This window comes from Dermacentor silvarum, chromosome 1 (assembly GCF_013339745.2).
Source record: "Dermacentor silvarum isolate Dsil-2018 chromosome 1, BIME_Dsil_1.4, whole genome shotgun sequence".
Taxonomy (NCBI): Eukaryota; Metazoa; Arthropoda; class Arachnida; order Ixodida; family Ixodidae; genus Dermacentor; species Dermacentor silvarum.
In genome coordinates this window covers 139,602,762-139,629,751 of record NC_051154.1, presented here as the reverse complement: position 1 = coordinate 139,629,751, position 26,990 = coordinate 139,602,762, and the positions used below count along the sequence as shown (strand labels likewise).

At 47.3% G+C, this 26,990-nt stretch overlaps 2 protein-coding genes across 3 annotated transcripts in view; both read left to right on the top strand.

The window, feature by feature from the left end:
* The window catches only part of LOC119436134 (neuropeptide-like protein 31), a 333,767-nt gene that overhangs the window by 282,311 nt on the left and 24,466 nt on the right, over nucleotides 1–26,990 (top strand). The window lies entirely within an intron of this gene.
* Nucleotides 7,766–17,823, top strand: LOC119436133 (shematrin-like protein 2). The gene is made up of 2 exons (XM_037702896.2): nucleotides 7,766–7,981; nucleotides 16,076–17,823. The coding sequence occupies exons 1-2, from the start codon at nucleotides 7,919–7,921 to the stop codon at nucleotides 16,514–16,516; spliced, it is 504 nt and encodes a 167-aa protein (XP_037558824.1). The 5' UTR covers nucleotides 7,766–7,918; the 3' UTR covers nucleotides 16,517–17,823.

Here is a 26,990-nt window from a genome sequence, read left to right as displayed (position 1 = left end):
GCTTGATGAAAGGATGTTACTTGACGCGCCAAAGAGCCCTGTTCTGTCTGCAAATGCACTTCCCACCTTATTTCCGAACTGTCCAAAGAACCTCAAACGGTCAAATAAACCTCAAAAGCCGCTTCGGAAGACAGAACCTGATGTTCGCCACAAAAATGGCTGTGTGAGAAACTTCTGTGTGCCACAGCAGCTTGTGAAAATTTTGCTGCATGTATAAGACATACGCAGGGTGTCCTAACTATCATGCACCAAGATTTTAAAATATGCAAGTGTCACGTAGCTGGACAGAACCAAGGTAATGTTGTTTGCCGTCGCTTGGAGATACTCAGATTATTTTTTGCATACAAGAGTATGCATACAAGAAACTCTTTAGTAAAAGTGGTTTAATGCCACACAACTTCGAGATAGGAGGATAGGACTAACGGTATTTTGTTATCACCTATTGCCATGGCAAACTGGGGAATTTTAATGCGAAGCATTCTTGTCAAGTTGAACTCAGTTTTCTGTAACAGGTATCTGGTATCTGACTGTGTTTTTCTTATTTTTTTGTGGGCCGATCCCGAAGATAGTGCACTCTATAAATGTGGGCCGATCCTGAGGGTAGTGTAGTAAAGAAATCTGGGCTCTTCCGGTGGTATGTGCCACCGGGTATTTGCAACTAGAGCATGACGCCAGAAATGTTCTGACGCGCAAGAAAATAGAATACAGAATATTTTATTTTCCGACAAGTTCGTTTGGGGCCCTCCGGACAGAAAGCAAGGTGACACTGGTCACACGGGCCGACTACGTCACACGGGTCTATCGGCTTTCAGAATACCGTAATACAATGCTGGTAGAAGCTCTTCTAGCTACATTAAATTCAAATTATTGTCATGGAAAGGTAACGCTCATGTGCAATCATATTGTTAAACGGAAGATGCAATTTTTATTGCTTTATTCGGCTTCATTTTAATGGCGTAAAATTTTCAGTCGACAATATAGAAATCCGTGTTACGCAATATGTGTAAATGCGGACTTTACTTTTGTTTCAACATGTAGGCTGTTAAGCACAATGCCTGCATGCGTACACAACGTAGTTCTTTTTTTTTTCTTCGTCAAGTTCAGATATGATGCTTGCTTGTTCACATTAATTCCCAGTGAACCCGCATAGTGCTAGAAAAACAAGTGTAAGGCAGTGAACAAGAGAATTAGGCCACTTAACGTGTGAAAATATCCTTCAAAAGAAAAGAAAAAAATCTCCTGAGAGGTTAAGCTTTTTCTGCGTTCTGATTTATTTTTCGCACCCCCTTCACCAACGTTGCAATATTTTGCAGCACCCGTGTTGGCTTATAGTACTTATCTAAGAACCATGGGCACTTGAAAGTTTAAATTCAATTAGTAGGGCTAATAACGCGATAAACTACGGCAGAATAATAATTAAGTAAATGCTGGGGTTTTACGTGCCCAAATTTATTATTATTTGATTTGAAAACATATACACAGGAAAGAGAAAGCGAGAAGCAAAGGCTGGCAACTGCCACCAGAAGGGGCACAACGCCTGCCTACTCTTCGGAAAGTACGAGAGAAACAAAGAAGGAAAGATAGGAAGGAGGGGAGGAAGGAGGAAAGGAAGAGCGAGATGACAAATCTCAACGAATAAAGTAAAACATACAGTAGGGCCCGTCCCTGTAGGTCAAGTTACTAAAGAATGTAAAATAAAAGAAATAGTTGCTGGGTTACAAACGTGCCCCTAAGTTCGTTGTTTCTACAAAAGTAAGGAGAGCACGATGAGCTTGATCACGTCGAGACGCACAACCACTGGGGTATAAACATTCGTCCAGAGTCGTACACCGCAGGCCAAGGAGATGGTAGTCCCTCATTAGTGATTTGCGTTGCGCACTGAAAGCGGGACATTCCAAAATCAGGTGCTGAAGTGTCTCGCAGCCACCGCAAGACGTACACGATGGACTAGTCACCCGTCCTTGTCTGTGTAAACGTTCGTGCACATTAACACAGCCAACCCTTAGCTTGAGTAGTTGCGCTCTAGCGCGACGAGGCAAGCCTCGACCGCGAACACGCGGCGGGAACGTTCCATTTGCGACGCGTTGGTCTGGATGCTGCTTGAGTAGGTGGCGACGAATCAGCAGGCGAGCGTCATCAAGCTTGCACAAAATTTCAGGGCAAGCGCAGTCGTTATGAGTGCAAGTTGAAGCCAGTCGATCAGCCTCTTCATTTCCGGCGATCCCAACGTGCGAAGGTATCCATTGAGCAACGAGAGATACCCCACGTGATAAAACTTTGTTGGCAGAGTCTGTAATGCTGCGCACAATTGGGCAATCAACCTGACTGCGTTGTAATCTGCTAAGCGCAGCGCGGGAGTCCGTAAATATGACAATCTTCGGCGGTGTGGTTAACTCCTCTTGCACGTATTTCAGTGCAACATTAATTGCTGCTAGCTCCGCAGTTGTTGACGAGGCTGGATGGGGTATATGAAATATACGTCGTGCTTCAGTTGAAGGGCAGAAAAAAGCTGCAGAGGCGCCTTGACCGTCACTGTGCACAGATGCATCTGTAAATACTTGAAGGTAATCTGGAAATTTCTCGAACATGTGCGACTGAGCCAATTGGAATATAGCCGAAACAGGCATATCAGCCTTTTTGTGTATGTCAGGGATTGTAAGGTAAATGGGCAGTACGTGTTTGGTGATGTCTTGCGGCGGCGAAGGCGTAACTGAAGCATCATGTTCAGAAATGTCAGTAATGTTCATAAATAATGCTGCCATTTTTCCAATGCGAGAAAACGGGCGGTGAATCAGACGATCAAGGAGCATTTGACCATTCGATGCGCGGTGCAGACGCTCTATATGAAATAGAGCTCTCTGGTCTGCTTGTAGCCTTAGAGGTAAATGATGAGCTTCAGTGAGTAATGGAACTGATTGCGCCTCACGAGGTAATCCCAGCATTATTAGAAGGGCAACGCGATGATCACGTTCCAGTTGGGCCATCAAACTAGGTGGGACGTTCAGGAATGGAAGCGCATACATCATGCCTGAGAGTACAGATGATTGGTACACCTGCAGAGCCGTTGTTTGGTCACAGCCAGCACCTCTAGCAGTCAAGGCAGCCACATACTTAAGGATGGACTGCGATTTGTGTCGTACGAATTTAATGGCAGGACGCCAAGAGATGCGATCATCCACAATTAAGCCCAAATAACGGTGTTGTCGCACCCAGCTTATCGGCGTTTCGTCAAGGTACAGTCGGCTCATTGTTCGACGAGCGCGCTGTTTAGGGTGGTATGCTATTGCAGCCGACTTTGCAGGTGACATCTGCAGGCCAACTTCACCCAAGTACTCCGAAGTCGCGTTCAGAGCTCTTTGCAGGCTTGCACGAAGCCGCGGGCCAAGGTGCGAAGGGCCGCTTATCCACAGAGCAATATCATCTGCATAGATAGCTATGCTCACAGGGAGGTCACTGTCTCGAGGCAAGCGACTTGGAAGCGCGGCGAGTACTGTGTTAAACAGAAGCGGCGATAAAACGCTGCCCTGTGGGACACCGCACTTAACAGTGCGGGATTCACTTGTTATTGCTCCAACACGCACTTTCATCCGGCGCTCCGATAAGAAATTGCACACAAAGCGAAGCAGACGACCCGAAATTCCCGCGGTTTCAAGAGCGAAAATAATCGCCTGATGCGGAACCGAGTCGAAAGCTTGCTTTACGTCTAGGAAGAGCATGTAGGCGGAGTGCTTGTTTCCTTTAGCACATTCAAGCGTTGAGACAAGGTCTGAAATGCTGTCCAGAGCTGAACGGCGGCGACGAAAACCACTCATCACATCAGGGAAAAAATTTAACTTCTCTAGCCTGTCTTCTAGACGAAACAGGACCACGATATGATTATGAGGCACGCCGTAGTGGGGGACGCCGGGTTAATTTTGACCACCTGGGGTCCTTTAACGTGCACCCAATACACGATGCACGGGTGTTATTGCGTTTCGCCCCCATCGAAATGCGGCCGCCGTGGCCGAGATTCGATCCCGTAACGTCGGGCATAACTGCGCAACTACGGCAGATTATTCAACACGCTTGAACAAATAATGAAGAAATTAAATGGAAATCAGCAGCAAGTTGCATCACGCCCTAGCACAAAACTTAATTTGTGCATGAATATTCCAGAATTTATTTGCTGCCACTTTATTTCATTACTCCATCGACAGATACGGTAATTCCGTGTTGCATACTAAGTAATAATAAATACACAAATTCTGGCGTGATAAAGTATTCGCGGCCAGCATTTGTTACGTGCTTTTTGCAGTCCTTGCGAATACTGCTGAGCCGTTTTGTTCAGATTCACTATGTCGTATTTCGCTGTGTATGCATTCATTATCCACGTGAAGTGCTGCTGAATGGTGTAAAAACCTATGAAAAGCATCCAGCTGCATTGGTTGGCGCTGTAGACACTACCTTTGAAATATAAAATGGGTAATTTTATATATATAGACACAAAAAAAAAAGAATTTAAGGACACGATTTGTAAAGACCCTAGCATGGACGCCTTGAACGCCATATTGACGTCACAGCGAGCTGTCTTCGCAGCACACCCAGACATTTCGCTCGATCGCGCTCGGCCGCAAGCCAAAGGTATACGCTTCGAGGAAGACGGGTCGGCACGCCAACATCATCTCATGCGCCTCATGTGTCTAAACGAGAATCTCATGTCGCGGGTTCGCCACGACATGAGATGCCCCCGCTACGCTCATGGTAAATCATGGGAATTTCAAGGGCTCGCTCTCGGTAGCAGTGAAAATTTAAAAAAAAGAAAGGAAAAAGGGGGTCTGCACGATTCAGAGGTAATAGGGGCAGGAAGATGTTGCTTCCTCTCCGCGCTGAACTGCCTCGCTGTGATCGCATCGTTAGAACGCAATCTGGGCTGAGACCGTAACTGTCGTTTTGCGTCATGTTGTATGTCGTAATGTCTTATAGAGTTGCGGAGTGGGGCCTCCGTTTAATTCCCACTTCATTCCGGAGAGAAGAAAGTTCCCGTTCATTCCACTCCTTGTAAGTCCTCGGAATTATGAGAGTTGGACCATTCCCACTCCGGAGTGGCTGAGCTGATTCATTCCACTCCTCGAATTCCAGCAAACGTAACTCTTTCTCCGTAATATTTACTACTTGCGCTTGCGTGCCTCGTAACAAAAACATATTTTTGAATCCTTAGCAACGTTACAAATGATGTTACGTACTATTTTGTTGCGTACGTACTATTGTTGTGTCACTTTGAAAAGCAAACACACTGCTATGTCTTACAGGACAATATTTTTTCTATCATATATTCTCGCATATTTTAACCTGCATCACTTTTTTTTTTGCTAGCGCACCTCAGTGACTCTGTTATCACGCTTTCTGGACACTAGACTGTGCGAGAAAACAAGCAGCGTGTTCCAAATCACTATGGAGGCGCGCAGGGTGAAACCGTCTGCGACATCGTTTTTGGCGTCAATCTATGTGTCGTAAACGTAACTCTTTCTAAATCGAATCATTCTTCGCAACTAAGGCAGGCTGTCTTTAAATGCAGTTAAACCTTGTACTGCAGAAAAGCTTTCAGGTCTTAAGAAGTGTAGAGTATCGGAAGGTGATTTTTTTTTTTCGTTTTTTTTTAATTGCCGTACGGAGGCAGTCACCTACGGAAAGATACTGAAAGAGCCGATATTCAGTACAAAATGGGAAATGTAAGAAATTGGCCAAATAGGTCTAGTTCAGGGTAGTTGGTGATACCGGCTTTGTAGTCGCGTTTAAAATGAACGTTTAGTGCTGCAGGACTATGTGCCCATTCCACTCCAACTACAATCCGGAATCTTCGGTTCTCATTCCATTCCAATTTCATCTACCCTACTGGTGCCATCATTTCATTCCCATTCCATTTCATGGGTTTGGAAACGTGGAATGATTCCGGAATCATTCCAACTACGGAGCTGCCAATCCGCAACTCTGATACCTTGTGACGTTTCCGAGCGCATAACAGTGCTGAACACAATGACAGAGAGAGAAATAAGGCGTATGCGCGATAGAACGTGCTTTTAAGAAGTATAGATGGCTAACAGAAACTGTGAGTTTCACTCTTTTGGAATACGAATTGCGAACACCCCCATGAGTGTGAATACACTAGCGGCACATACGAAGCCACCGAGCCCATCTCACACACTATTTTGGGCATTCCCATAAGTATAACACGGCCATTCCACGAGCGGTGCGCCCACTGGAGATACAGGTAGCTGTCCTGCTGTGCCACGGCAACACTGAATCCAGCTCAGCTTGACGTAAAACCTTGAGTACGTTGACGGAGCCGCCACCGAACTGAAATGCATGACGTCTCGGGTTCGCGGCCTCTGATTTTATAACTTGTACAGACCATTACATCGCAGCATTACCCTTAGTACAAACTGTTTATTATGCCCTCTGGACACCCTTTGATATCCTTCTACTGAGCGCAGAATTTGTCTCGTAGCTTGCGCACCGGATAAGATAGAAAGGGAAAGAAAGGAGTGAACGAGAAACTTGGCTGGCCAGGTTTCTAGTTACACGTTCAGGCGCGGTTAGAAGAATACTAGGAAAGGAGCTTTAACTCTCAGACGGCACCCATAAGGCCGCCCAAAGCAAACAGAAAATTTCAACTCGAGCTTGAGTTCAAGTTTTCAAGGAATGAAATCATTCGTAGCACCTTATTGCTCACATTCCGAAGGTATATGCATGTGTTGCATCCGCTTAAGCCTTTTGTGTTCTTGTGTCCATTTAGAAGGGCAATAAAGAAGCAGGAAATCAAGCACTTCCAAGCTCTCCACTTTAGCTCATATTCAATTCTACCTACGCAATAAATGCAGCAAGCTCAGAAAGCGTAAATATATGTGTACTTTACACATTGCTTGCATCTGTAAATACTTTTTTCTTTGTATATGAAAGTTACGTGAAAAAAAAAGGTATACAGCTCAAGAAACAGCTACATCTGCTGCTGTGACGGATAGTATATCTGTTGTCTGAAGTAAGTCTAAGATAAAATAAAAGAAAAAAAAGAAAAAAATCCGAGCATTGAAAGGAAAAGGTGTAAAGCCACGTTGCTCAATTTGCATCACCTCTTCGGCACTTTAAGCGAAACACGGCCGCACGTGCCCGTTGTTGCGACTGAGCATTACGGTCGAAGCGGGACCTGCAGATGCAAAGGGATCGTGTTAAGGAGTTAGCCGAGAGCCCTTGAAGAACAAAGCTACCTCCCAATGCACGACACGAAGCGAAGAGATAGATAAGAATGAGGCATGGCTGCAGGCAGCTTTGAACACAAGGAAACATGCAAGTTCAAGGCAGAAAGAGACAGTAAAATCGGCTCACGACCAGAGTTGCTATCACCTTCCAGTGAAGGCACCGAGGGCACCATTGAGACATGTTGTGCGCCGAGAATGTGGCCGGGAAACCTTACAGACTCGCACGCACGGGGCCCAACGAGGGAAGTGAAAACCAGATATTTGTCGCGTGCGGGATGCGAGAGCTAGGCTTGCTGCGGCTCGTTCGATTCCGAGATTTCCCGCTATATATAAGTATACGCCCGCATCGCGCCGACGCGATGCCTATCTCCGCAGATGGTCGGCCACTCATCGCCGCCGACGTGACATTGAAGGATATCTGTGAGCCGCCAGTCGCCCAGTCTGTGGGCGGCCATCCGCGACACGGCTTCGTACCAGCGTCGACTAAACTCGGGGGCTGGTTGTACTCTGCCGGCGGTGGTGCCCGACTTCCGCGAGCGGAACGATAAAGCCACCGGGAAAACGACGGGTCGCGTGGACCTTGGCAAAGTTTGGCGTTCGAACTTTCCCCGAGCGCCCCTGCGTGCGTTCCACCGGCTCCAGGGGTCGGCGCTACAGTGGCCGCCCACCGCACAGGCACACTATAAATGCCAAATGCGCTCCGAGGAATCTCCACTCGACGCTTCCTTCCGAACACTATGAGGAACACTGTGAGTACGCTGCCGCCGACGCGGCCTCCACGTGCGTGCTTCTCCCTGTGTACTTTCTTCGTGCTCGCATGCGCCGCTCTCGGAGGTGACCGTGTTTGAGGACCGCGCATTCTGGCTCGTTGGGCCTCGTCCTGCGCCTTCGGGATACCGCGTACTGCAACCGTTTGCTGAAGTGCTCTAGAGTTCAGCGGTTACGGGTGGACACCATTACTTGTAGCCGGAAGAAACGAGCGTTACTGATACCTTTCTTCCGGTACACAGGTACGTGGTTCCACGATTTAAAGCACGCCAAGCGCCAATTTGCCAAAACGCGTCAACGATAATGGCAGCAGTGGGGCTTTCGGCAGTAAGAGCACGCGAAGAAAGCACTATAGGTGCAGTCGGACGGCTTTAATTGTGAACGTAGCCCCATGTATCTGCGCCAGACAAGAATTCGAGGCAAAAGTCCTGAGTATTCGACAATATATGGAATACTGTAAGTCACGGGCGTTTGTGTTACGGATATTTTGTGTTGGAGTGAACGGTTGGGTCCTCCTGAATGGCCTATTTCCTTGCCGTGGCAAGATTTTTTTTCTTTTGTCGAAGTTAAGGAGGATAAGAATTTCTAGGAAAAACCTCAAAGCAAGTAGGGCCAGAACGAATCATTTCATGCCAGCAATTGGCGCGTCGCAACTTCGTAAAAGGGCTCACGAAGTCTACAACGATAATGCCCTGGCGTGTATTTGCCTATAATACGCGATAAAATAGGGCAGACCGCTTCACTAAAAGTATAGAAGTTACGAAAAAAATCGCATACCGACGCCATTCGGACAAAGAAGGAATCCCGAAGCTATCGAGCTATAGTTAGCTAAACATTGTATTCGTCAACTTGGATGTGCATAATTGTGCTTCCAGCGCAAATGGTAAAGCAGGCAATAAGCACAAGAGTAGGTGCTCTCGCGAATTGGTTATCGGCCTTCTTGGATTAACAGCAGCAGGACCACGGTGCTAAATGGAGGCGTGCTGACGGCGTGCTTCTCTCACGTAGTCTTGCATAAAATTAGAATATAGCGTTCGTTCTGAATTCGATGGCCCTCGCACAAATACAAAAAAAAAATCTTCCACCTGCCAGTGTTTCAGACAGCTAACATATTTCTTATTATTCCTAGTCCCTTATACCATTTTCCGCGCCACGGAGCAGGAATCGATCCTATCGTACGTGGCCCGCGCGGGAATGAATAAATAAATAAATACACAGACAAATAGGCAACCATTTTAATATATTCCGCTTCACAGAACACGCCATTAGCTGCCCACAGTACCGGTCGCTCTAGTCCACGCTGATCGGAGAACGCATTCCAGAAGAAACGCGCATGATCAGCCTTGATGCCTGCCATGCACGCGCTCTCGGGTCGAGCCGCCTTCCACTTTGCGAACGCACAGAGAGCGCCAATCTTACCGTCGGGACACACCTTGCAGTGAAATTTTGGACCACGTTCAAGATCGCCAGCTCGGTCCAGTCCTAAAACCAACGGTGGTAGACGCGCGCAGTCTCTGCCTATAGTTCTCGATAAGCAACGGTCAATGCTGACCGTTCTTGCTCAGGAAATCGCTCGGGAAAGGTTCCCTTATCCATATGAGAACAGGTTGCGTACTTGCGAGTGCGGCAGGAATCGGTCGCATATCAGATGCCCTCTTCCTAAGAGCGCTTGTGTTGATATATGCGTGCGTGTGTTGTATTGAAATGAACGTCGCTCCATCCACCATGTATACATTGCACTGTATCTACGGCTGGCCCACGCGACTCGTGAACTTTTCTCGTTGACGCTGGGAGAGATCCGCCGAGGTCGATCGGTTGGGGGTAGACAGCAATATTACTATAAGGATGTGGGGCCGCGCGGCACAAGGACAGATAGGGCGGCGGATAGAGGTGAGCTGACACTCGCACACACAGCCCACACAAGCCATTAGAGCACATTGGGAACCTCTCGGCAGCCTGAAATGACAAAAAGAAATAATACAGATCGAGCGCGAGAGAAGGAGAGCTGTCATATAGCAGCAGGCGAAAAAAAAAAAAAAAGCCCCGCTCGGAAGGACCCTGAGCTAAATTACGGGTCTCCCACGCAGGAGGCGGGATAATTGACGCGCTAATTTTCAACCACGTATGTAAATAGCCTATTTGATCTACAAGAACTTCAAGCAGTGAACCCTACCAGCGCGTTGTGCGCTCGCTACCTTTCTTGAACATTTATCTGTGCACACGCACGCACTAAACACGCGTACACACATACCAAATAAAAAGAAATAAAAGAAATCAAACAAAAGAGATGTGCAAAGGTAGTCAACGAAGACAGTTTGTCTCACGGCGGCCCCTTCGCCATGCATGCAGTGGCAGTACTTCAAGCTATAGACAAGAAAATGCGGTGTTTTGATTTTGAAGAATGAGTGCATTATCATAACGATGGCGAGGCACACGCGCATAGCGACGGTCTCGTTTGAGGACTGAATATTTGAGGACAAGTGTCGCCGGCTGTACGTGCAGCCGGCCACACACTTGTCGGTACTGCAAAGAGCACGAGTTGGTCAAGGCCAGCTCTGCAGGAGGCCAGAGCGGGGCATATCTGCAGTGAATTGAGCGTTTGACAACCCAGTGCACATTAATGGTGGCGTTGCGTTGCTAAGCCCTATAGGGCGCGGGATCAAATACCGGCCGCGGCGGCCGCATTTTGGTGGGGGCGAAATGCAACAACGCCCGTCTATTATGCACTAGGTACATGTTAAATAACGCCAGATGATCAAATTTAATCCGTAACACCCCACTACGACACGCCTCATAATCGTATTGTGATTTTGGCACGTAAGCGCCCCAGAACTTTTTTTTTTAACAGTGCACAGTACACGTCACCTGTCGTTCGCTTTTCGTAGGATGCTCGTTGAAAAAGGCGTTCTTGCACAGTCATTCTGTCGGTCTCATTTACATCCTTCATGCGGCACCCTTACAGTCACTACCGCCCTCACACATTCGTGAACCGCGAATCCGGTCTTGACCCGACGTTATACAGCTTCGAGGATCGAACGAGAACCGGCGTATTCAGCATGGTGTGGCCGATAGCAAAAATGATTCTAGCGGTCCCATGCTGCCAACTTCCCAATAGGTGGTTGTCCTTCCAGGCTTCTGGAACTCCTGTAATTGCCGAGCACCAGGCCGGAAGCGCGCTTGTGGTATGTACCCGGCGGCAACACTTGCCTGCCTCCCACAGCAGCGGCGGGAGCTCGATTATTTCTCCAAAGCTACAGGGACTACAAGGGGCGCTCACACACCCTGGAAAATATCTATAGGGCCTCCTTGCGAGATCAGGTACCCATTAAACAACCGAGCGCCAGGTCGTGCTACATCTATGCTCGTTAGAAAAAAAAAAAAAAAAGCCGGTGGGTTTCCAGCGGCACCGGGATTCGAACCCGGTACATCCCGCATACGAGGCGGATCTAAATCTAAATTGTCTAAATTTATAATCTCCTCTTCTTTTACAGAGCAGGGCGATCAACGATGCTCAGTACTGCTTAGGCTGTGCTGCTTTTATAGGTACAGATATTACACGGGCGCTCGAGACGCTAAAATGCCGTTGGCGCCGCCATTGTCATGTTGCCCCGCTCGATGGCGCACTGCATTGCATCCATTTAGGTACATAGTTGGCAAAAACCAGCGGTTCCAGTCGTACTGTTTTGGTGCAAAGGGACCCACCACGTTAGCTAAGCGGATTTGACGTTCTGCTGCTGAGCTCGAGATTGCCGCTTCGATTTTGGGCCACAGCGGCCACATATGATGGAAGCGTAAAACGAAAATTCCCGCGTATTTAGGTTTAGATGTACATCAAGAGAGAGAGAAACGAGAGGGAAAGGTAGGGAAGTTAACCAAGGATGTACCCGGTTGGCTACCCTACGCTTGGGGAGGGGGAAATGCGAATAATAGATAGGAAGGAGCGAGAAGAAAAATTATAAAGGGTCAGTCATTCACAGAGTCAGTCGCAGAGGCATTTCCCCTGTCACAAGCGCTCATACAGTCCAGTCACCTTCAAGAAGGGCAGAAGGGCTTTTGGAGCCTTTCGCATGCAAGAATGGATAGGCCATGGCCCCAGAATCTTTTCCTCCGAGAGCACTCTAATATCTAATAGGCTGAGTTGAGTTTGTAGAGTACGTCGTTGAGCGTCAAAGGATGGGCAATGACACAGTAGGTGCTCTAGAGTCTCATCGCACCCGCACAAATTGCACGCCGCATTATTGGCCGTTCCTATTAGGAATGAATAGGAATTTGTAAATGCGATGCCCAACCACACCCGACACAGTAAAGTCCTTTCGCGACGGGAGAGTGCAGGTAGCAGGCGAAGCCGCAAGTTAGGGTCGAGAGAGTGCAAGCGTGAGTTGGTGAAACCCGGTGAATTACATCGTAGAAGTGTGATATGGCGATCAAGTGATTGTACTAGCCGCACAGCATCCGTTCTGATGATTTTGATGAGCCGAGCTCATCAGCGATGATGAGCCCAGGCACCGGCTGATGTTTTTGATGAGCCGAGCGAGCAGCTTCATCTGCGCTGTCATTGCTGACGATTCCGCAGTGGCTCGGCAACCACTGAAATACAATGTCGTGTCCTTTCTCGCGCGCATGGTGATGAGCTTGCCTTATTTCGTACACTAGCTGCTCGCGTAACCCATGATGTAGGGCAAACTGCATGTAGAGTTTGTTGGCTGCTTTCGAATCAGAGAAAATGGCCCAACGATTTGGTGGCTGCTGTAGCACGTAATTGAGTGCACCTTGAAGAGCCGCAAGTTTTGCTGCTCTTGACGTGGTGTTGTGAGAGTACTTGAATTGCAAAGAGACGGCACGGCGTCTGATGGAACAACCACTGCTCCGGTAGAGTTGTTGGAATTGGTGGAACCGTCCATGTAAATATGGATGTCGTCAAAATAAGACTCGTGTAGGAGAAGCAGAGAGAACTGCTTCAGGGTTAGCGGTGGCAAGTCTGCCTTCTTAGCAATCCCAGGAACTGATCGAGAGGCACACGTAAATTTGCCGGAGACACCACAATGGCGATGTTGGGTGTTTTGCAGGCTTGAAGCCAGATAGTATTGACTCATGGTGTCTATTCACAATACCGGAGAATGTAGCCTGTGGTCGTCGCGCTGGCAAACCAGCTAAATTGTGGGATGGTAGCCGTGAAAGATGTCGAATGTGCGCTCTTAGCGTATCAACGACGATATTGGTGGTGATCAGATGAACCTGTGCAATGACAATTGTTGCAGCTGTCGAAGAACATCTCGGGAGGGCAAGACATGTCCCAAGTGCTTGGGCTTGTACGCTCTGTAGTACAAGGAGATTAGTCTTGCCTGTGTTGGATAAGACTGGAAGACTGTATCGAAAAATTCCGAGAAAGAGTGCCGTGTATAGCTGTAACATGGAGCACACGTATGGTCCCCATGATTTTACAGCTATGAACTTAAACACATTCTCAATACAAATAATGTTTTTCTTCATGTAGGAGACATGGGGACTCCAGGTAAGGTCGCGATCCACAATAGCGCCAAGGAGCCTGTGTATTTTCTTATACGCAATTGACTGGCCCTCGATGCACACCGGGCAGAAAGACATCGGTTTTCGTGTAAATGCTCCACATTTTTCTGTAAATATTGTCAGACCTTGTCGGCGAAGGAATGTCACCGTAAGGGTTGCCGCTTTCTGTGTTCTGGCGCGCACTTGTGGCCATGTCAAGCCAGACGCCCAGATGCAAATATCATCGGCGTAGAGCGAGACATTAGCTGTATGTGGTAGTGTTTTGGTGAGCCCCACTAGAACGAGTTTGAAAAGAGTCGGGCTCAACATTCCGCCTTGTGGGACACCGCGACTGGAAATGTATCTATTGGCCGCGGGCCATATCTTCTGTAAGAACAAACGCCGATCTCCTTGAGAGATAGCTCCTAATCCATCTAAAGACGTGACCTCCAAGTTCTGCAGCCTCAAGAGCTTGGAGAATGAATTCGTGGGTTACGTTGTCGTAGGCACCTTTTACGTCTAAGAAGAGTGCCACAGAGAGACGCTTCATAGCTTTTTGTTGCTGCACGGAGGTCGCAAGATCAATGACGCTGTTAATTGAAGACCGTCCACGTCGAAAACCAGTCATAGCATCAGGGTAGATGTTACAGTATTCAAGGTACCATCCCATACGTGTCAGTAACATCCTCTCCATGACCTTGCCGATGCAACTTGCAAGTACAAGACTTTCCAGGCTTCAGTAGAGGCACCAGTCGGCTACACTTCCAATCGTCGGGGACTATGCCGTCATGCCAAGATCTATTGAAGATATCCAGAAAACCGCATTGCGCTGTTATCAAGAATTTCCAAGTAGGCCATTTAATCCAGAGCTTCCCGAATTAGAAGTGTGCGTACGTTCACGTTAACTTCCTGCATTCTGCTATTCTCGGGAACTTTATTATCTCTAGAATGCAAAGGTTAGTTCGTTGGTGAGCGGTCATCGTTAAAAAAGACCGCGCAGAAAAACTGGACAAGAAAGACAGGGACGCAACGCTCATTATCTAAATTTATAATCTCCTCTTCTTTTTACAGAGCAGGGCGATCAACGATGCTCAGTCCTGGTTAGGCTGTGCTGCTTTTATAGGAACAGATATTACACGGGTGATCGAGACGCTAAAATGCCGTTGGCGCCGCCGTTGTCATGTTGTCCCGCTCAACGGCGCATGCGCAGCTCGCGCGCGTAGGGTTAGAAGGCTTTCAGAAATGCGGAGTGCAGTTGGCTGGAAGGAAGACGACCAGAAGTGAACGCACCGCCTACGCTATACGCTGAATCGCCTCGGCGTGGGAGCCACGGTAGCGTTTATTCTGCCTTCCACTGGCGGCTGATGAGCGTTGTGCGCACACCACTACAAACACACTAGCGTTCCTACCGAGCTGCTGTGTATACCCTGCTCTGAGCGAAATGGGCACTAAACGTCGAGCTAACGTTACGGAATATTTCACTCTGCGCTCACTAAAGCCGACGGTTTCCGGTTGTTCTCATCTCGTGCCTCATTGAGGTGCGACGCCTGCAACGCCACTGGCGACGCTCCTCATCACGCCAGCGTTCTGAGATGCCTGCTAGCTGCCAGGGCGCTGTTTCGTCTAGCCAGCAGAAGTTTCCTTGCGTCCTGCGTCGCGCCGACATGTTGCAACCGCCTATTCGGGTGATCATATTTAAGTTTTAATGCCGGAATTTTAAAAATCGCCTGTTGCAGATAACATAATTCTGGTCCTTGAACGGGATTATACAGAGAGGTGGACATGCACGAGAAATCGAAAGACATAATCAATTAATCAACAAAAACTCACTAATTCACTTCTTAGGCTGTTACTTTAGGGCACATATTGCAATGTACGAATAGCGGACGGTGAGTTTGCAAGGCGTATGCGCTTAGTTAATAAAGAAATGTTTTTTAATTTAGTTCAATATGTGTTTCGACTTCTCGTGCTAGTAATGTCCGCCTCTTCGAATAATCCAGCTCAAAGACAAGAATAATACTATCTGCCACTGGCAATTTTTTTTAATTCCCGGAAAACTTAAAAATGATCACCCTGTATTTAAACACCGTCCAAGGAGTCCAAGTGCAACAATAAACTTTGCTACCGCTGTCACTGCTTCGCCCTTCATGCGATCACTGCCTCATTTCTTTCATTGAACTTTCAATACAGTAACCCTATATATACAAAGCTCCGAATACCATTTCACACCAAAGAAGATTAAACCAACTTGTTCGTCTTTATTTCGGGCCATCGAGAGTACATCCGTAAAAAAAGAAACTTTTTTTTAAACGAAAAATTTTAGTTATGAATTAATCAGTACATTAATCTATCTGTATTTGGTCTGCTGAGCTATCATCCACAATTGGAACCTCGCTTCAGCCTGCCAGAAATGCTACTCTCTGTTTTGCATTAAGTTTACCGCGCCTAAACCACCATTTTAGGTACCAAAGTCAGCGTATCGAACATTCGTTTGGCGTTAATCTTGTGTGGTTAAATGATTTCGATATCGAGAAAATGCTGACGCCTCTATCCCATCATTGGCCTCACAGCTCGACGTGTTGTGCGTCACCGTACTGTGCTTCGCGGTCCAACTGGGCTGCTGCGGAGACGTTGGACCAGGCGGCCTGGGCCCCGGGGACTTGGGAGGACTAGGCGGTTTCGGCGGCCTCGGCGGAGCGGATGGACCGGGCCTAGGCGGTGGCTTTGGCGACGGCTTCGGCGCGGGTCCCCTGGGTCTGGCAGCACCGGGAGCCGCGCTCGCTGTGCCTCTGGCCACTACGGTGTCCTTCGTGCGGCAGCCGTTCATCCGTGTCGGCTACGTGACCCGGCCCGTGGTCACTTACGTCCACCAACCGGTGGCAACCGTCAGCCACACCATCAGGCCCGTCGTCAGCCTGGGACAGGCGCTGGTTGGCTCCAACGTGCCCTTAGCCGGAGCGGGACCCGTGTCTGGAGGCCTTAAAGGCGCGCACTACGGATGGAAGAAGTGAACTGCCCGCACTCTGACGTTGATTTTTCGTGCAGGAGCACTAATGTGATTGCTGGGCTGCCTCACCAACTAATTTCCATGGTATTACGAAGCTCTCACCAAACTAAAAAGCACCGGCCCCGTTCGCGAGGGAATGCAACCTGACGCGGCGCGACCGTTATATGGACACCATGTTTTCGCTTAGCTCTACGAATACTAGTGGTGTAAGATACGAGAAGTAATCGAGTCATTTCTTAAGATAAGCCTCTTAGCCTGCTCGCGGGTACGCCTTTGATGAGTCCGAAAACTTGTGGAATCATTTGCACCTTGGTCCATTCTTTTATGTTACGTAACGCAAAAAAAATAATAATAATAACTGCTCACTCAAGCTGCCTTGGTTTTGCGATAGTGCGGTTTTACTGAGTGCGCTTTTCGGACTCAGTCTCTCAAGCTAAGGAAAACACGAGTGGATCGAAAGGCTTGGATTCTCGGCGAGTTTTGTGTTATGTCCTGCTTTAGCTTGGAGATAATGTGAAGGAAAGAATGCAGAAAAAAAAGGACGTTATCCCTGTGGGCGACACCCACAGCCACGGATTATGTGGCACGCTCAAATCCAAAGGGAAGGAGCTCCCACCATTCGCTCTAGGCTCAATTTTTGCCACAGTGAAAGAAAGAACAAGCTGTTCCTTTATTTCTAGGATAGCCTTTACAAACTGCATTACACCATGAGCGACAAAGGTCAACAACAGCCCTGTTAGATGGCGCAACAGTCGTAGTTCAAGAAATAGAGGTGAAGAAGGGGCCCAGGCATGTCTTGACGTGAAAGAAAAATGGGAGCGGGGATCTCTTACTTCTGCATCACAGGTGAAAATGTGATGCTCCCTTGAGAGTCATGGCCGACAGCGGTTCTCACCATCAATGTTCCCGGAAATGAAAAACGCGGACCTTAATGATTACGTCTTTAGTTAGATTACGTAAGGCAGCCCCGCTATTCGTGCCCCTTTCATTTTTATCAGGGCATGTGAAATATTAGTCAGATCACTTCGTCGCATTCCCTCCGACATTTCGGAAAGATCTGTGCGGCCTTACAAAGTCTGTGTGACTTATAAGAATGTACTTACCCCTAAGAGCGAATGTGCAGGAAGTGAAGGTACATGCCACTCTTTTCTAGTCGTGCTCAGACCACAAGAATATGCTGCGATGTTATCACCTGTCCTTCCAGTCCCGGAACGAAAGTGTTGTCAATTATTTGATCACTGCATGTGCGACTAGTATAGGAGTACTGCTCCGTCTACTAAACATATATTATATACATTCAACATTGTGAGTACTCAGGCTAGGAAAATAATAGTGCATCTACACATTGCCTACGCATTTTAGCGGGCGTTTGTACTTTTGATATTCAGAATAAAATGAAATTATGTTCACAGCATATTCGTTTCCTCTTTATGTGTATTTTCTCTACAGATGAACTGTAACAAACGTCCCACCGCTGGTATTAGGTTGCGCCTACCAAGTGCGCCGAGAAGCTTCCCCTGAGTTTTGAACAGCAGACTTGTTGAACAGCAGACTTGTTGAACAGCAGACTACGGGCCGGGGCCGTCATCGGATTCTATATACGACACACAGAAACACAAACCATTAAACTGCATTGCAGCAAACGTATAATACTGACAAGCAACATCTGGGCAACGTTAGTTTGGGTTGATTTCGGGTCGAACACGCAATCGGTAACCTGCTGCACTATGGGGATTGGAGAAGCCAAGACAGAGGTCGATCTATTTTTTTTTTCTCCCGTTTTTTCTGAGCGTGGCGTCAACATGCCGGGAATTACCGTGGTGACAAGATAGCCCATTTTAAGCGGCAATCTTTTTTTTTTCTCCGTCTTCACGAACGACGGAGGAGAGGAGGGGCTCGCTTACGGTATATAAAGCACGCTGGCCTACACATTTGGATGTTGAGTGAAGAATAAAGAGAATCGGACAACCGCTCTGGACTTGCGCCTACACTGAGGAAGGGAAATGCAGTCGGTAGGGTATCATATAGAGCCGGTAGAAGTTGTTATTGCAAGTCAAGGATCCCCTCCGACGGCTCAGTGGCGTTTGCATTCTGCTACAGTGGGACGTTAAATTCCATAACTTGACTTAACTTTGACAGCAGGACAGGAGTTATCTGAGAGCTCATGGCGCTGGTGACGACAATGTATTAGCTGCATTGTCATGAAAATGCTGGGCCTGTCAATTTTTCGACCACGGTGACGTCACTTAAACATATTCGCGTTACACGCTTCAGCGCAACAATATACCGTTTTATTAGTTTAGCGCCCGCACCTGCTGCATATTCAATACGCAAGGGCGTTGCGTACGCAATAAAAATGTTCGTCTGACCGGGTTTTAGATGGTTTTAGTTGCGCGTTCCCTGTGCGTGGCGAAATAAACAACTTTCAAGAATTTTCTTTCTTTCTTTTTTTTTTTTTTCCTTGATTCAGCGTGTTCCTCAACGCCATCTTCAGCAGCGTTATGGAAGCTTCCCGAAATACGGAGTCATTTTAGTTCAAGTCAAGTCGGAGCTTTTTCGCCTGCCCTGTTTCGCCCTGTACAACTCTTTATGTTTAGCTTGTTTTATTTGCATTGGCGCCTAGATTGTGTTCTGAATGTGAGCTGCCTGGGTACGCTCGCTCCAATGGGGCGGTTTCGTTTTGTTTTGTTTTGTTCTTGCGGGGAGGCGTTGATGGTGATATGTTGTCGGTGCTATCCTGGAACGAGATCAATTACCTGTTAAAAGCAGCGAGCAACTTTATAGTCACCCACCGTGGTGGCTTAACGGCTACGGTGTTGCGCTGCTAAGCACGAGGTCGCGGGATCGCATCCCGGCCGCGGCGGCCGCATTTCGATGGGGGCGAAATGCAAAAACGCCCGTGTCCTGCATTGGGGCCACGTCAAAGATCCCCAGGTGGTCAAAATTAATCCGGAGTCTTCCACTACGGCGTGCCTCGTAATGAAATCATGGTTTTGGCACGTAAAACCCCAGAATTACTTTTTTTATGTTTATAGCTGCATGCCCGTGCTAAGCCAAGTAGTTCCAGTAGCAGGTGACCCTGCTGTTTCGTACTCTTGCTCCATTTTGATCTGCCCAGGGAATTGCGCACGCTGATCCCATGAAAACCCCACGTATGCACGCACGCACGCACGCACGCACTCACGCATCTTCGTTGTGGTCCTCTTAACTAGATTTAAATGACCAGAGCTAAGCAAAGAAGTGGCTTATTAGGCCAATTATATAACACCAGCACGTATAAGGTGATCGGTACTCAGGAACTTCACATCCAGCAGTATCATGATTCCATTTATACACTAGCATCCCAATTCTCCCTTCGAGGGGACCAAAACGATCACGTGAGATAGCGACAATGTGAGCGCCTTCTTTTTGGAATCAGTCAAATGTGCAGTAAATAAACGCCATAAAATCTTGCTTATATATCTAAAAAATTGTAAATAAATGTGATTTCTCGGTATGCAGTGAAAATTCAGTCTAGCAGGGCAAAATACAAATTAACACCAATGCCAAGCAGGAACCTATACATACACCGCACCCCTTTATTTTAGAAAACTTAAAAAAAGAAAACGTTACATTGCAAACATCGGGGACAAGAACGATGCAGTTCTAAATAAATAAACTACAAAGACATTTATTTCGCAATTAGTTTGAACGCGCCTATCTCTTCTATACTATTTTCAACTGACAAGTCATAATGTGGCAGGTTACAGGTGTTTAACGCGCACCGAAAAAAAGCCTTCAACCGCTCGTCAGCGTGAGCATTCACAAAATGTATCTATTGACATCACAAAAGTACAAAGCGTAGTGCTATTGTCATGTGGATGAGAAATTTTCTCTCTCAAAACTTTTAAAAGTTAGAGTTTAACTAGAAACAGGTCTCGGATCATCAAGAAGGTTCAACTTGTCTCTCAAGTATAGTGCGGCCTGCATTTGCAGATGCCTGTTTCGGAAATGGTCACTATGAGTGAAGCTTCACATTTTTGCGCCTTATCGCTAAAAAGTACATTTGAACGAACTTTCTTTTTTCTCAGTGCTTTGCTAAAGCATGTCAAGTCCCGTGCTTTTACACAACACTATTTCTTTTGCACAATTTCTTGCATGAATGTACGGAGAAGGATAAGTATAAACTCGACAATCACGATGTCGTACAAACCCAGAGAGTGACATTGTTTTTATTGCGATAGCAATTATATGGACACTCCAAAGCAGATTTCTGCCGTCGCCGTCGTCGTCGCCGTCGCCGTGAGGTTCCGTATGACGTCAACGGCGATGAAATCGTCGCCGCGCTCCGGACGCTGTATGTGCGAGTAAAGGGCGCGAGGGACGCGCGCTTTCACGGGGAGCGAACCCACGTCGGAGAGCAAACGCGCGTTCTGCGCCGTGCTCCCTGAAGGGCTGCAGAATTAAGCGTCTCTTTCCTCCTTTTCATATATAGAGAGCAAACGAAACATTTTCCGTCGCGCGAAAGGCTGTGGGGGGACTGGAGGGAAGGAGGGGAGGCGTCGTTTAGCTGCGGCACCAAATGCGTATTTATATAAAAACGCGCGCGCGTTCGGTGAGAACGCGGGCAAAACGCCGATGGCGTCGACAACAGTTCTGCGCGTTGCCGGTGCTGCTGCATGTCCAAGTTTATACAACTGATAAAACTACTATCCTTACTCCGTATAGCTCTCTACTAATTTGCTATCGCAATTGGTGCTTCGCCTTTCGGGTGAAACTGCGACAACTTTTTATTCCTCCCATGTTTACCTCTTTTTTGCCCAACGCGAATATTTGTCTGCATTTCACATGCGTGACACCTGTCCCTTATGTTTTCTCCTGCGTATATAATCACAGATCTGCGTAGATCAAAATACGTCTTCTAAAAATCGTCGCCTCTTGAAGCCAATTCGGCAGATTCCAGAAAACCAATATAAAGCCTCGAAACTGGAAGGTTTCCAGTTTTTTTAGCATAGTTGCCGATTATTTGGAAGAATGTGTCTCTGTCACGAAAAAGAACACATAAAATTGTGGAAGGACGGCGTGCAGTGTAAGGCAAATAAATTATGCGTACTTGACCTGCGTGGCCCCACGTTATTGCACTTAAAATTTCCTAAATGGTCGTTGGTTCGATTACCTCCTCTTCCATTTCAAAGAACTTGCGAATTGTTACCAGGTTCTCCGGGGTTATTAAAGGCGAGTTACGCTACACTGAGGAGCGGAGAAAACAAACAAGGCCGTACTTCACACGAAACATAGGTGTGCTTCAAAGATACACTTATGACAGAACCCATAGCATGCTAAGACTATTCTTGGGTTCTAACGAGCCCTGAAGAACTCGGCGAGATATAGATCATAATAAGTTACAGCTCCTTGGCATGATCGCGTGACATGTTACCTCAGAGTAAAACGGCTATTCCAGAGTTCTAGTAAAAAAAAAATGCAGAGTTAGATACAGGACACACGCGCGCACAATTAGCACGTGCGTGATCCTCTATATGCTGTCTTATTTGAATAAAGATTACATTCGTGTCCGAACGAACACCACCACTTTAGATTCAACCCTCAAATTCAGGCAGCTCAGAGGTCATTCAGAGATAATTTTCTAGACCGCTGTCCATGCAGCGCCCTTTTGCTTAACAAGGCATGACTCAGGGTATACAGAAGATTTTGTCACGGATAAAATATTCCTGCCTCGGTAACGGAGACGGCCTTGTATGCGCTTTCGTGGCAGGTCAGTCTCAGAATGCTGCGTGGGAATTCGGTGAGGAGGTTTTACAAAGTCGTCCGGGTGGCGTGGCCATGACTGTAACCTAAATGCAATTTTTCTGTTCAGTGCTTTTATAGTGTGTGGTTATAAATAGAAATACATAGGGCTCGAAGAGTAGGTGACCATGGTCACATTTAATAAGCAGGAAACTGCGGAACGACCCGAGCTTGCTGCCTGTCCGAGCCATTGGTTGCGCCGTGGTCTCTACGCTTGAAGATCTCGCTCTTCACCGCCATCGTCGTTTGTCTCGATACGGGTTGTGGCTGTTAGCAGCACCGCTACAAGTATGTAGACTAGCATGTGAAAATACACGATAAGATGAGTCCGATATCAGAGGTACGGAAAGTTAATTAGTTCGAAAGCAGGGTAGCCTGAAGAGAATGAAGCCTTTCTCAATTTTTTACAGGCGTTGTTATAGGTGTCCAAGATTTATCTTTTGAGTTCATGCGACTGTATGCGTAAGAGTTCTATTTTCGTCACAGCGGCCTTAGCGAATGCCATCTCGTGCCACCAAGCCTGTACATAATACTCGCTTTAGGCCCACTGTGGGCAAATTCTTCTACAACAGGAAGAGCAGCTCTCTGACCTGCTTGGCTGTAAACACACACTGTACCATGATTAACATTGTGCGAAGTCCAACGAATTTCCTGCAACAGCTTTTGAATACACCATCTTCCTTCGACAAGGAAGGAACTTAGTTCAGTAACCGAGCTGATGGGGAAAACAAATTTGTGTCTTAGGTTCTAGTGATTGCTCAGGCCCGTGTGTGTAATTAAAAATTAAATTATGGGGTTTTACGTGCCAAAACCAGTTCTGATTATGAGGCACGCCGTAGTGGGGGACTCCGGAAATTTGGACCACTTGGGGTTCTTTAAAACGTGCACTTAAATCTAAGTACACGGGTGTTTTCGCATTTCGCCCCCATCGAAATGCGGCCGCCGTGACCGGGATTCGATCCCGCGACCTCGTGCTCAGCAGCCCAACACCATAGCCACTGAGCAACCACGGCGGGTCCGTGTGTGTATTACAGTGGTGACAGACAAATCATGAATATATCTTGGCCACCTCCATATTGAACATTATAATTTATATATTAAAGACTTAGTCATACAACACAAGAGCATCAGTGACATGATGCATGTAGTCTACAAAAACACCACACGTTATTGTGCTTCTTCCGCTTCTTCAATCAGTAGACCATTCGCGTTTTCTGCGTGGCAATATACAGACAAACGCGAGGAGGGGAATTGATTCTCCCCCTCGGTAAGTCTATGAAGCAACAATGCTGCTAATCTGCAGCACTCAGGGAGCGCTGGCTACTCCTGTTCTCTTGCGAGTTAAAATGCAGAAAACGAGAGCCTCGGCAAATGTCACAAATAAGATCAAATCCGACAGTATCGCCCGTATTTACAGTGATAGCACAGTATGAGAATATTATGCAAAGTAAGGCTCGTAGTGTCGCGGGCAGCATAAACTGCAGTAAATATTCGCTTACTAACTAAACGCGCCTGATGTCACGCGCCGAAAGGCGCACAAGTACAGCGTTCACTCGAGGGCCACGTGCGTGCACTGGCGCTTAGAACGCGGGCGTGATGAGGGGCGCCGGCAGCGGGGAGCGGGCGTGCTTGTCCCAAAGCGGACGTTCCGCGCTGCCGCTCCCTGCACGATTTCACCGTTTCGCACCTCGCAAACACAGCAGGTCACGTAACCTCCGACACAGGTCGCGCGGGAAGACAGCCAGCATCAAGACACCAGACTTCTCAGCTCGTCCTCGCACCCGCATCAGATCATGTGACCAACACTCGGCGCACGGGCCATGCAGGTGGGCCACGCATGCGCCGTCGCACCCGGTAGAGCGCGGCGGCGACGGGATGGTGCGAACGCCCTTCGTGTGCCTGTATAATTGCTATCGCAGTAAGAAAATAAACTAATTTAGCCAGACCCTTCCCAGGGTTAACAAAAGTTCACATATAAGATGTAAACGCGGTCAGTAATGAGTTTAGCGCCACAAGCACATCCCTCGCGTGTACGAAAACCTGTCACCCGCCGCGGTGACTCAGTGGGTATGGCGTACTGCTCCTGAGCACGACGTCGCGGGTTCGAATCCCGGCTCCGGCGGCCTCATTCTAATGTGAGCGGACTACAGAAACGCTCATTTACTGTGCTTTAGGGGCACGTTAAGGAATCCAAGGTGATAACAAGTAATCGGCTCACTTACACAATAAATCTTACGAAAGTCTCTTCAGTAGAACAGCTCTTGCGGCCCACTAGTTGGCGCATCTTTGGTAGTAGAATTCTCTACGCATTTTACCGCGACACAATCACATGCAACCGAGCGCCGACACGTGTATGTGGCTCGTCCTATAGACATTTGTCTGGTATGTTTTGGGCACCATGGTGTGCGATGTTTTGCGCACCATGGCAGATTCATGCAGCGCACGACAGCTCGACAAGAGATTGTGAAAGTCAACAGCCTGTCAGAGTGATCAGAGACTTCTGTTCCGACACAATCTGGCGTTTTGTCTCCGCCAAAAACAACGATACTTGGGAGAACTTGGCTCTTTCCCTATCTCCTTCTTTCCACAGCAAAAGAGCAGCAACGACTACACAATGTCGCGCCATTTTCGTCCAGCTGCTGTGAGCGCACTTGCCAAGTGAACATCACGGAATTCAAGTATCATGTGCGGCCGTGGACAATTACCAGCAAGTGTTGGGAAACAGTAATGACTAATGTTCGCGTATCCTTGAATATCGAGCTCCTGACCTTGGCGCGTATGCCTATTGGCTTGAAGTTGCTTTTGCACGCCAAAATGATGCAATTACTTGATTTGCTTAAATGCAGTAGTGACCCTTGGACACCGAAGTTGGGGAGAGTGTACCCTAATCAGAAATGTCTTGCTTACAAGCCTTCGATTTTAATGACATAGCCGTTTCTTTTATTTGTTTAGACCACGCCGCAGGCCGCGGCATTTATTGTGATCCCCTCTTTCTGCAATAAGACGATCTTAGGAACGCGAAAAAATTTCCCTAAGGCTGCTCTGGCTTACCGCGGCGCGTGATAATTAAGTTTTTGGATGCGGAGCTGATTGCTCCACCACAAACAGCTCGATTTATTATTCTTGTCATGCACTTGTTCATTGGAAAACAAACCCATCTTCCATATAGCTCTGTCGTGGTCGCTACCAGAGTTGAGGACATGTTAGAACTATAAGCCAGCTTTTCTTACACCCTTTCTTCTCCAGACTCAGTTTTGCACATACCTGCGGGTGGCAGCGCACTTTAAATGAAGTATTCGACTTTTTAAAGGAAAACCTCCCAGTAGATAAAGAACGCTAATGATTTAAAAAAAATGACCGTCTAAATGTTCGCAAGTGATTATTGATGATGAAGGCGAAAAAAAATTTCTCTATCAAAGATTCACCAATCAAAGCATTCTAGGTTGCGGCAATCATATCTGAGGGCGAAAGATTTTATTACTAAATCCGAGAATTCTTCGATTATAGGTGACATCCAATGATTTGAGTATCCGTATAAAACTTAAGACCCTTGAATTCACGTTAATGCGTCAAGTTACTGAATACGAAGTCTAAAAAAAGAACACGAAAGGAACGATGCCTGAACCCCGCCCATCACTCCTACAATTCTGAAGAAAACCACAAAAATGCTTACATCAGTACGCCGGCGCTGTCAGGGGGGAGGGATATCCGGAACTGCGGACATCTCCCGAGTTTCTATTTATTCAGTTGTTTTAGCTGCCACTCTTGGCGTTACATAGACGTAGTTACTTGGCACGCCAATAATATTCTTAATCTTCTTAAATAAGTCTCCGTTTCGCCCGAAAGGCGAAGCATCGACGGCGATAGTAAACTAGTAGACCGCTCTACGAAGTAACGATTTTTATTTTAGGCTCATTTTGTAAACACACAGCGTCGCTGCTTTTTTTCGCGATGCTCAATGCATTTAGTAACACTGGAAAGAACAGCGAGGCGCTTTCCGTCACTGTGCCACCAACCGGCTCAGTCCGAGTTCGCCCAAAGCAACCAGGCTGACTGCACACCGCAATGAGTGACGGCGTGTGGCAAAGCGGAGCGCAGGCGTTGTTGCAGCGTCGCAGCAACGGAGTAAGCGCACAGTGACTTGTGCAGAGACCTCCGGCGATGCATTGTTCCGGCGACTGGTTAAATGCGAATTACGGACGGGAACCATTCTACTTTCTAACAACGAACCCTATGCCAGACATGCACACATTTGTTTAAAATGAGGTGAACGTGATCTCGCAGAGCAATAAATTAAGCCTTTTGTTCTGTTGTCTGATGTGCACCCTGTACCAAGCTTATAATGACTGTTATAATGATGCCGCGAACGCAATCTGATCAAGCAATAAATGGAGCCTTTGTTCTTTTGTCTGACGTCGCACGCTGCACCAAGCATATATAGACTATTTCAAAGTGCTGAGAACGTGGTCTGATCGATCCATAAATGAAACATTTGTTTTGTTGCCAGACGTCGCACCCTGGGCCAGACATATGTAGATTATTGTACAAGATTCGGTAAACGTAATCTGACCGAGCAATAAATGATGCCTTTTGTTCTGTTGTCTGGCATAACACGTTATCTGATCGACCAACAAATGAAACCTTTTGCTGGTTAGTTAAAATATTAACTGGGCGCTATTCAACTGCAGGGTTAA

Bases quoted from the DNA above. Each gene is read 5' to 3' on its own strand.
- LOC119436133 (XM_037702896.2), top strand. From the start codon at position 7,919: ATGCCAAATGCGCTCCGAGGAATCTCCACTCGACGCTTCCTTCCGAAC. The intron at 7,982-16,075 runs GTGAGTACGCTG...TTGGCCTCACAG, and splicing joins CGAACACTATGAGGAACACT to CTCGACGTGTTGTGCGTCAC.